Source organism: Pseudophryne corroboree, chromosome 4, assembly GCF_028390025.1.
Source record: "Pseudophryne corroboree isolate aPseCor3 chromosome 4, aPseCor3.hap2, whole genome shotgun sequence".
Lineage (NCBI taxonomy): Eukaryota > Metazoa > Chordata > Amphibia > Anura > Myobatrachidae > Pseudophryne > Pseudophryne corroboree.
The window spans coordinates 353,812,478-353,824,618 of NC_086447.1; the positions used below are offsets into that span (position 1 = coordinate 353,812,478).

A 12,141-nucleotide genomic window follows, 5' to 3' on the forward strand; every position below is an offset into this window, starting at 1 on the left:
TAAGTTAGGTTTTTTATTTTCAGTGAGTCCTGCTGGCAACAGGCTCACTGCTACGAGGGACTTAGGGGAGAGAAGTAAACTCACCTGCGTGCAGGATGGATTTGCTTCTTAGGCTACTGGACACCATTAGCTCCAGAGGGAGTCGGAACACAGGTCTCACCCTGGGGTTCGTCCCGGAGCCGTGCCGCCGACCCCCCTTGCAGATGCCGAAGTTGAAGAGGTCCAGAGGTCCAGAAACAGGCGGCAGAAGACTTTCAGTCTTCATAAGGTAGCGCACAGCACTGCAGCTGTGCGCCATTGTTGTCAGCACACTTCATACCAGCGGTCACTGAGGGTGCAGGGCGCTGGGGGGGGCGCCCTGGGCAGCAATGTATTATACCTTTTTTATGGCTAAAATAATCACATATAGCCCTTGAGGCTATATGGATGTATTTAACCCCTGCCAGATCTCACAAACTCCGGGAGAAGAGCCCGCCGTTTTAGGGGGCGGGGCCTATTCTCCTCAGCACACGGCGCCATTTTCCTGCTCAGCTCTGCTGTGAGGAAGGCTCCCAGGCTCTCCCCTGCACTGCACTACAGAAACAGGGTTAAAACAGAGAGGGGGGGCACTTATTTGGCGATATGATTACATATGTGAAAATGCTATAAGGGAAAACACTTGTATAAGGGGTTGTCCCTGTATAATTATAGCGTTTTTGGTGTGTGCTGGCAAACTCTCCCTCTGTCTCCCCAAAGGGCTAGTGGGGTCCTGTCCTCTATCAGAGCATTCCCTGTGTGTGTGCTGTGTGTCGGTACGTGTGTGTCGACATGTAGGAGGACGATGTTGGTGAGGAGGCGGAGCAAATTGCCTGTATTGGTGATGTCACTCTCTAGGGAGTCGACACCGGAATGGATGGCTTATTTAGGAATTACGTGATAATGTCAACACGATGCAAGGTCGGTTGACGACATGAGACGGCCGGCAAACAAATTAGTACCTGTCCAGGCGTCTCAGACACCGTCAGGGGCTTGTAAAAACGCCCATTTACCTCAGTTGGTCGACACAGACACGGACACTGACTTCAGTGTCGACGGTGAAGAAACAAACGTATTTTCCTTTAGGGCCACACGTTACATGTTAAGGGCAATGAAGGAGGTGTTACATATTTCTGATACTACAAGTACCACAAATAAGGGTATTATGTAGGGTGGGAATAATCTACTTGTAGTTTTTCCTGAATCAGATAAATTAAAGTGTGTGATGATACGTGGGTTTCCTCCGATAGAAAATTATTGGAGGCGTACCCTTTCCCGCCAGAAGTGAGGGCGAGTTGGGAAACACACCTTAGGGTGGATAAGGCGCTCACACGCTTATAAAAACAAGTGGCGTTACCGTCTCCAGATACGGCCGCCCTCAAGGAGCCAGCTGATAGGAAGCTGAAAAATATCCTAAAAAGTATATACACACATACTGGTGTTATACTACGACCAGCAATCGCCTCAGCCTGGATGTGCAGCGCTGGGGGGGCTTGGTCGGATTTCCTGACTGAAAATATTGATACCCTTGACAGGAACAATATTTTATTGACTATAGAGCATTTTAAGGATGCATTTCTATATATGCGAGATGCGCAGAGGGATATTTGCATTCTGGCATCAAGAGTAGATGTGATGTCCATATCTGCCAGACGATGTTTATAGACACGACAGTGGTCAGGTGATGCAGATTCCAGACGGCACATGGAAGTATTGCCGTATAAAGGGGCGGTCCATCGGACCTGGTGGCCATGGCAACAGCTGGAAAATCCACTTTTGTTACCCCAAGTCACATCTCAGCAGAAAAGGACACAGTCTTTTCAGTCTCAGTCCTTTCGTACCCATAAAGGCAGGCGGGCAAAAGGCCAGTCATATCTGCCCAGGGTTAGAGGAAAGGGAAGAAGACTGCAGCAGGCAGCCCATTCCCAGGAACAGAAGTCCTCCACAGCTTCTGCCAAGTCCGCAGCATGACGCTGGGGCCATACAAGCGGACTCAGGTGCGGTGGGGGGTCATCTCAAGAGTTTCAGCACGCAGTGGGCTCACTCGCAAGTGGACTCCTGGATCCTACACGTAGTATCCCAGGTGTACATTGGAAATTCGAGACGTCTTCCCCTCACAAGTTCCTGAAGTCTGCTTTACCAACGTCTCCCTCCGACAGGGAGGCAGTATTGGGAAAAAATTCACAGGCTGTATTCCCAGCAGGTGATAATCAAAGTACCCCTCCTACAACAAGGGAAGGGGTATTATTCCACACTATATTGTGGTACTGAAGCCAAACGGCTCGGTGAGATCTAAAAGATTTGAACAATTACATACAAGGGTTCAAATCAAGATGGAGTCACTCAGAGCAGTGATAGCGAACCAGGACGATATGGTGTCACTGGATATCAGGGACGCTTACCTACATGTCCAAATTTTGCCCTTCTCACCAAGGGTATCTCAGGTTCGTGGTACAGAACTGTCACTATCAGTTCAGACGCTGCCGTTTGGATTGTCCACGGCACCCCGGGTCTTTACCATGGTAATGGCCGAAATGATGATTCTTCCTAAAAGAAATATGGACGCTTTCCTGATAAGGGCAAGGTCCAGAGAACAGTTGGCGGTCGGAGTAGCACTATCTCAAGTAGTTCTACGACAGCACGAGTGGTTTCTAAATATTCCAAAATCGCAGCTTTTCCGACGACACGTCTAATGTTCCTAGGAATGATTCTGGACACAGTCCAGAAAAGGATGTTTTCTCCCGGAGAAGAAGGCCAGGGAGTTATCCGAGCTAGTCAGGAACCTCCTAAAACCAGGAAAAGTATCAGTGCATCATTGCACAAGGGTCCTGTGAAAAATGGTGGTTTCTTACAAAGCGATCCCATTCGGTAGATTTCACGCAAGAACCTTTCAGTGGAATCTGCTGGGAAAATGGTCCGGATCGCATCTTCAGATGCATCAGCGGATAACCCTGTCTCCGAGGACAAGGGTGTTTTCTTCTGCGGTGGCTGCAGAGTGCTCATCTATGAAAGGGCCGCAGATTCGACATTCAGGACTGGGTCCTGGTGACCACGGATGCCAGCCTGAGTGGCTGGGGAGCAGTCACACAAGGAAAAAATTTCCAGGGAGTGTGATCAAGTCTGGAGACTTCTCTCCACATAAATATACTGGAGCTAAGGGCAATTTACAAGGCTCTAAGCTTAGCAAGACCTCTGCTTCAAGGTCAGCCGGTATTGATCCAGTGGGACAACATCACGGCAGTCGCCCACGTAAACAGACAGGGCGGCACATGAAGCAGGAGGGAAATGGCAGAAACTGCAAGGATTCTTCGCTGGGCGAAAAATCATGTGATAACACTCTCAGCAGTGTTAATTCCGGGAGTGGAAAACTGGGAAGCAGACTTCCTCAGCAGGCATAACCTCCACCCGGGAGAGTGGGGACTTCAGCGGGAAGTCTTCCACATGATTGTAAACCGTTGGGAAAAACCAAAGGTGGACATGATGGCGTCCCGCCTGAACAAAAAACTAGACAGATATTGCGCCAGGTCAAGGGACCCTCAGGCAATAGCGGTGGACGCTCTGGTAACACTGTGGGTGTACCAGTCAGGGTATGTGTTCCCTCCTATGCATCTCATACCAAAAGTACTGAGAATCATAAGAAGGAGATGAGTAAGAACGATACTCGTGGTTCCGGATGGGTCAAGAAGGACTTGGTACCCGGAACTTCAAGAGATGCTCACGGAAGAACCGTGGCCTCTACCTTTAAGAGAGGACCTGCTCCAGCAGGGGCCTTGTCTGTTCCAAGACTTACAGCGGCTGCGTTTGACGGCATGGCAGTTGAACGCCGGATCCTGAAAGGGCATTCCAGATGAAGTCATCCCTACCCTGGTCGAAGCCAGGAAGGATGTAATCGCAAAACATTTTCACCGCATTGGGCGAAAATATGTTGCGTGGTGTGAGGCCAAGAAGGTCCCTACAGAGGAATTCCAACTGGGTCGTTTCCTACATTTCCTGAAAACAGGACTGTCTATGGGCCTAAAATTAGGGTCCATTAAGGTTCAAATTTCGACCCTGTCGAATTTCTTCCAGAAAGAACTGGCTTCAGTGCCTGAAGTTCAGACGTTTGTAAAAGGGGTACTGCATATACAGCCTCCTTTTGTGCCCCCAGTGGCACCTTGGGATCTCAATGTTGTTTTGAGTTTCCTAAAGTCACATTGGTTGGATCCACTCACCACTGTGGAATTAAAATATTTCACATGGAAGGTGAAGATTCTATTAGCCCTGGCTTCAGCCAGGCGTGTGTCAGAATGGGCGGCTTTATCATATAAAAGCCCTTACTTAATTTTTTATTCTGACAGGGCAGAATTGAGGACTCGTCCTCAATTTCTCCTTAAGGTGTTTTCTGTTTTTCACATGAACCAGCCTATTGTGGTACCTGCGGTTACTAGGGACTTGGAGGACTCCAAGTTACTTGACGTTGTCAGGGCCCTGAAAATATATGTTTCCAGGACGACTGGAGTCAGAAAATCTGACTCGCTGTTTAGCCTGTATGCACCCAACAAGATGGGTGTTCCTGCTTCTAAGCAGACGATTGCTCGCTGGATTTGTAGTACAATTCAGCTTGCACATTCTGTGGCAGGCTTGCCACAGCCAAAATCAGTAAAAGCCCATTCCACAAGGAAGTGGGCTCATCTTGGGCGGCTGCCCGAGGGGTCTCGGCTTTACAACTTTGCCGAGCTGCTACTTGGTCAGGGGCACACCCTGACTGAGGAGGACCTGGAGTTCTCTCATTCGGTGCTGCAGAGTCATCCGCACTCTCCCGCCCGTTTGGGAGCTTTGGTATAATCCCCATGGTCCTGACGGAGTCCCCAGCATCCACTTAGGACGTTAGAGAAAATAAGAATTTACTTACCGATAATTCTATTTCTCGTAGTCCGTAGTGGATGCTGGGCGCCCATCCCAAGTGCGGATTGTCTGCAATACTTGTACATAGTTATTGTTACAAAAATCGGGTTATTCTTGTTGTGAGCCATCTTTTCAGAGGCTCCTTCGTTGTTATCATACTGTTAACTGGGTTCAGATCACAGGTTGTACGGTGTGATTGGTGTGGCTGGTATGAGTCTTACCCGGGATTCAATATCCTTCCTTATTATGCACGCTCGTCCGGGCACAGTATCCTAACTGAGGCTTGGAGGAGGGTCATAGGGGGAGGAGCCAGTGCACACCACCTGATCCTAAAGCTTTTATTATTGTGCCCTGTCTCCTGCGGAGCCGCTAAACCCCATGGTCCTGACGGAGTCCCCAGCATCCACTACGGACTACGAGAAATAGAATTATCGGTAAGTAAATTCTTATTTTTACAGCCAATCACTTTGTAAGAAAATAAAAGGTTAATGCAGTGTTTTATGTAGTAGACAGACATGCATCAGGGGCTTTTTGATCACCTGACCTTGATTATTTACTGAAGAGTAATCAGTCCTAATTACCCAGTCAAGAGTCAATCATCATAAAAATTTGGTCATAATATTTGTAACCATTATACATGGATTCATCCACTTTTACAGGGAATTGTGCAAACCTATGGACCAAGCTGGCGTCATCTGAGTTGGTACAAATGTAGGATGGGGAAACTAGGTGGATCGATGTTACTTCTTGCTGAGTATAGACTAAGCTGTGCCTGCTTATACACCTACATGTAAAACAACTTTTTTCTCTTCCGGCGCTATTTAATTAGAATGAAGCAATAGGACATGAATAAACTTATATACAAATCTATAATATTTATAATTAGTTTTAATCACTAATGACTAGTCTCATATGAAAAAACAATAAATTATAATCAAAAACACAATGGGGGTAATTCCAAGTTGATCGCAGCAGGAATTTTGTTAGCAGTTGGGCAAAACCATGTGCACTGCAGGGGAGGTAGATATAACATGTGCAAAGAGAGTTAGATTTGGGTGTGGTGTGTTCAATCTGCAATCTAAATTGCAGTGTAAAAATAAAGCAGCCAGTGTTTACCCTGCACAGAAACAATATAACCCACCCAAATCTAACTCTCCCTGCACATGTCATATCTGCCTCCCCTGCAGTGCACATGGTTTTGCCCAACTGCTAAAAAATTTCCTGCTGTGATCAACTTGGAATTACCCCCCCATGTGCACTGCAGGGGGGCAGATATAACATGTGCAGAGAGAGTTAGATTTGGGTGTGGTGTGTTCAATCTGCAATCTAAATTGCAGTGTAAAAATAAACAGCCAGTGCTTACCCTGCACAGAAACAATATAACCCACCCAAATCTAACTCTCCCTGCACATGTCATATCTGCCTCCCCTGCAGTGCACATGGTTTTACCCAACTGCTAACAAAATTCCTGCTGCGATCAACTTGGAATTACCCCTGATATACAATAAATGCAAAGAGGTGGATCATATACTTAAAAACTATAAAACGTTATCCACAGAGGACTTCACTGTCAGCTATAGTACAGAAATAATGGTGGTCGTTCCGAGTTGTTCACTCGCTGCCGATTTTCGCACTGCAGCGATCAAGTTAAAAAATGGCAAAAATGCGCATGCGCATGGTACACAGCGCGCATGCGATAAGTACTTTCACACAAAACTTTATAGATTTACACAAGCTTGAGCGACGTTTTTTCATCGCTCGAGTGATCGTAGTGTGCTAAAAAATGCAGGCGGGCCAGGTAAAAACGCAGGAGTGGCTGGAGAAACGGGGGAGTGGCTGGCCGAACGCAGGGCATGTTTGTGACGTCAAAACAGGAACTAAATGGACTGAGCTGATCGCAATCTGTGAGTAGGTCTGGAGCTACTCAGAAACTGCAAGGAATTATTTAGTAGCAGTTCTGCTAATCTTTCGTTCGCTATTCTGCTAAGCTAAGATACACTCCCAGAGGGCGGCGGCCTAGCATTTGCAATGTTGCTAAAAGCAGCTAGCGAGCGAACAACTCGGAATGAGGGCCAATGTTCGAGTTCCTATGTAAAGAGATCCCGTATACTTTTGTAGATATTGTCCCGTAAATAAAACAAGCAATATTTTGCAATGGGGAAATTTGATCTTTACCGATACAAGTATTTACGTGTTCTCCCAGCAGAGTAATTACTTCTGAGGACGTAGGAGAGGTATCCTTTGACCTCAGAGGATTTAGGGGGTCATTCCAAGTTGATCGTAGCTGTGCAAAATTTTGCACAGCTACGATCAACTTTCCTGACATACGGGGGAACGCCCAGCACGGGGCTAGTCCGCCCCGCATGTCAGTCCGGACCCCCTCGCAGAAGTGCAAAGGCATCGCACAGCGGCGATGCCTTTGCACTTCAGGAGTAACTCCCGGCCAGTGCAGCTTTAGTGTGCTGGCTGAGAGCTACTCCTCGCTCCCTGGCCCGCAACGGCTGCGTATGACGTCACGAAGCCGCTGCCTCCCGCCCCACGTTCGGTCCGGCCACGCCTGCGTTGGCCGGACCGCGCCTATGAAACGGCGGCCAAACGCCGCCGTTTTGCCCCCTCCCGCCCATCGATCGCCTCTGCCTGTCAATCAGGCAGAGGGGATCGCTGTCCTGCTACGGCAGTCGGCCGTCCCGCATGCGCAGGCGCACAAAGGCGCATGCGCATGCGCAGCAGGGACCCGTTCGCTCTGCTGCGTGAAAACACAGCGAGCGAACGGGTCGGAATGACCCCTTTAGTCTGGCATCGGGGCTCAGCACACCGCAGGTGCCTTTAGCCAAGCGAGCTCCCGTCTTACAGTCGCCACATATAGTGTCCTCCGTCTCCTTGTATTCAACTACTTAGTAAAGGTGCACACGTCCTTGCAATAGTTTGCAGCAACAGGTAAAGATTCACCGGGTCCACAAAAAACAGCTTCACTGACGCATTTCGCTCCCAACTGGAGCTTCTTCATAGAGTAACAAAGCTAAAATCTATAGTCCTTTTTAAATACCGGCATTATAGCTCATTGGTGCAATAATCCTAATAGATGGGATACACTTGTTCTAGATCCCCCTCCTGATCCACCTCCTTGCAACACAATCTTATATGGTTAAATGGTCATTCTAAAATAAACAATTCTCTAAATATGCCCGCTTGTCCAGAATATCTATCCACATCCTTCAACATAAAATTTACCACAATAACAGCAATAAAAATAAAAAATTTAAATATATATATATATATATATATATACACACAAAAAAATATAACAAAACTCAATAAATAATATAAATATTATCAATCTATATTCTAGGTTCCGGGACCCGAACCCGTGGTCCTGACTATCGTGGTCCGATGTTCTACTCCTAATCTATCTCAACCACTGCTCTTTTCAATTTACTTTTCTCATATATATCACCTCAGTATTCCCTCATTATGACATACATAATTTAACAGTTTCCAAAAATTGAGATATTAGAGGTATTACTATTACAGCTATATATATATATATATATATATATATATGTATATTTTATAATTTAGCGCCAGGCACTGGTGGTTGTTTTATACACCTACATGCACAAAGATGTCCAAAGATGTCAACGCATTTAGGTCTGGTTCCATGTGAGAAGTAGAGTAGTAGAGCAACTTTGTGTGCAAAGAAACCTTTCTCTTACATGATCAGATGTAACTTACATCTATAGTGAACACTGGGGTAGCTGGTTACAGTGGGGTATAGATGGGGTCCACGGAGCAGAAACCTTTTGGCATGCAAACAACAGTGAACTGAAGTCACAAATACTCAATAGTTGATGCATACAGCATTTGTGTGGCATACTGTACATTGCTTATCATAGGCTGCATTTACTAACTTGGTTGCTATGGTTTAAGGCAAGTCTCCAGAAAAATGCATTGGTAGTAAATATACCTTAGCGTTTATATTTTCTAGGTGACAAATGGATTGTTACCGCTGCCCATTGTCTGCACCATGAACTGGACTCGGAGAATACAGGTCTTACCTCTGCAGACATTTTCCCAACTTCGTCATTCAGAATTATATTAGGTAAGGGCCTTTTAAGAGCGAATGTTTTTAATTCTGTTAGAAAAGTACAATATCACATTACAGTAATGCAGGGAGGTGTTACCTTGTTATTCTTGCTGAAACTGCACTGCGTATTTCCTCTGTACAACATTCCTGGCAGAAATATAGGTTACAAAATAGCGTAGTAGTATATTGAAATCACACAGAGAAGAACTGATACATGACTAGTTCCCATCTAAGAAATTGCAGATGAGCAGTGAGCTAGCACATTTGTGTGAGGTAGAGGATTGAAGATACTGTTATAAGTGCCCATAAATTTGTTATTAGAATAATGGTTTCTTAATCAGGTAATAAATCAGAGCAGTCTTCTGTAAAAATAGAATATTTACACAATGAGTAAATAAAAAATAAACCTAAATAAAATGGAAGTGAAGCACTTCTGCTGATCATCGACAGAGCTGGATTCTGCTAAATCGAAAAATTTTGCTACTGAAAAAATTGCCGTCCAGAGCTGCGATCGCATTTAAAAATGTGAACGCAATGCATTCATCAGATATAGGGGGTCATTCCGAGTTGATCGTTCGCTAGCTACTTTTTGCAGCCATGTAAACGCATAGTCGCCGCCCACTGGGGAGTGTATATTTGCTGGGCAAGGGTGCGATCGCATGTGCAGCCGAGTGGTACGAAAATAGTTTGTGCAGTTTCTGAGTAGCTCAGAACTTACTCAGCCGCTGACATCACTTCAGCCTGTCTGGTCCCGGAATTGACGTCAGATACCCGCCCTGCAAACGTTTGGAGATGCCTGAGTTTTTCCAAACACTCCCAGAAAACGGCCAGTTGACACCCATAAATACCTTCTTCCTGTAAATCTCCTTGCGATCGGTTGTGTGAATGGATTCTTCATTAAATCCATTGCACAGCAACGATCCGCTTTGTACCCATATAACGCGCTTGTGCATTGTGGTGCATACGCACGCACAGTAGTGCACTGATCGCTGCACTGCGAAAAACGGCAGCGTGCGATCAGGTCGGAATGACCCCCATAGTTCTGGTGCAAATGTGCACTGATAGTGATGCTGCCTATTTTCACAAGCAGATGGATAGGGGCAGTATAGCCTCATCGATGCATCCAACTCTGAATACAAGAAAAGATCAGTATATATATTCAAGCATGCATTGTGGCTGCACCTAAGGCAAACTTCTATGCATGGTCTCTGAATCAGGCCCTAAATTTACCCAAGTCTGTGCCACAGACATCGTCGGAAAGATGGTGTTGCCGGTAGTGATGAGCGGGTTCGGTTTCTCGGAAACCGAACCCCCCGAACTTCACCCATTTTACACGGGTCCGAGGCAGGTTCGAACCTTCCCGCCTTGCTCGGCTAACCCGAGCGCGCCCGAACTTCATCATCCCGCTGTCGGATTCTCGCGAGATTCGGATTCTATATAAGCAGCCGCGCGTCGCCGCCATTTTCACTCGTGCATTGGAGATGATAGGGAGAGGACGTGGCTGGCGTCCTCTCCGTTTATTGTTGAACTTGATTGTGCTTTATTGCTTAATTGTGGGGAGGACTGGGGAGCAGCTGTTAGGAGGAGTACAGTGCAGAGTTTTGCTGATCAGTGACCACCAGTTTTATCCATTCTCTGCCTGAAAAAAAACGCTCCATATCTGTGCTCAGTGTGCTGCATATATCTGTGCTCACACTGCTTAATTGTGGGGACTGGGGAGCAGCTGTATTATATAGCAGGGGTACAGTGCAGAGTTTTGCTGACAGTGACCACCAGTATACGTTGTCTGCCTGAAAGACACTCCATATCTGTGCTCAGTGTGCTGCTTTATTGTGGGGACCACCAGTATAATTAATATTATATAGGAGGAGTAAAGTGCAGAGTTTTGCTGACCAGTGACCACCAGTATACTATATATAGCAGTACGATACGGAAGGCCACTGCTGTGCCTACCTCTGTGTCGTCATTAAGTATACTATCCATCTACATTCTATACCTGTGGTGCATTTTAGTTTTGCAGTTTGCTGACACAGTGACCACCAGTATACTATATATAGCAGTACGATACGGAAGGCCACTGCTGTGCCTACCTCTGTGTCGTCATTAAGTATACTATCCATCTACATTCTATACCTGTGGTGCATTTTAGTTTTGCAGTTTGCTGACCAGTGACCACCAGTATACTATATATAGCAGTACGGAAGGCCACTGCTGTGCCTACCTCTGTGTCGTCATTAAGTATACTATCCATCTACATTCTATACCTGTGGTGCATTTTAGTTTTGCAGTTTGCTGACACAGTGACCACCAGTATACTCTATATAGCAGTACGATACGGAAGGCCACTGCTGTGCCTACCTCTGTGTCGTCATTAAGTATACTATCCATCTACATTCTATACCTGTGGTGCATTTTAGTTTTGCAGTTTGCTGACACAGTGACCACCAGTATACTATATATAGCAGTACGATACGGAAGGCCACTGATGTGCCTACCTTTGTGTCGTCATTAAGTATACTATCAATCTACATTCTATACCTGTGGTGCATTTTAGTTTTGCAGTTTGCTGACACACTGACCACCAGTATACTATATATAGCAGTACGATACGGAAGGCCACTGCTGTGCCTACCTCTGTGTTGTCATTAAGTATACTATCCATCTACATTCTATACCTGTGGTGCATTTTAGTTTTGCAGTTTGCTGACACAGTGACCACCAGTATACTATATATAGCAGTACGATACGGAAGGCCACTGCTCTGCCTACCTCTGTGTCGTCATTAAGTATACTATCCATCTACATTCTATACCTGTGGTGCATTTTAGTTTTGCAGTTTGCTGACACAGTGACCACCAGTATACTATATATAGCAGTACGATACGGAAGGCCACTGCTGTGCCTACCTCTGTGTCGTCATTAAGTATACTATCCATCTACATTCTATACCTGTGGTGCATTTTAGTTTTGCAGTTTGCTGACACAGTGACCACCAGTATACTATATATAGCAGTACAATATGGAAGGCCACTGCTGTGCCTACCTCTGTGTCATCATTAAGTATACTATCCATCTACATTCTATACCTGTGGTGCGCCTCTTTTTTTCTTTGCATCATGTGCTGTTTGGGGACAATTTTTTTGAAGTGCCATCCTGTC

At 46.0% G+C, this 12,141-nt stretch overlaps 1 protein-coding gene across 1 annotated transcript in view; it reads left to right on the top strand.

Moving 5' to 3' along the window:
- The window catches only part of MASP1 (MBL associated serine protease 1), a 345,593-nt gene that overhangs the window by 262,752 nt on the left and 70,700 nt on the right, over nt 1-12,141 (top strand). Inside the window, exon 12 of the mRNA XM_063916502.1 lies at nt 8,885-8,998. Within this exon, the coding sequence (XP_063772572.1) occupies nt 8,885-8,998 (114 nt within the window). The remainder of the gene's footprint in view (nt 1-8,884; nt 8,999-12,141) is intronic.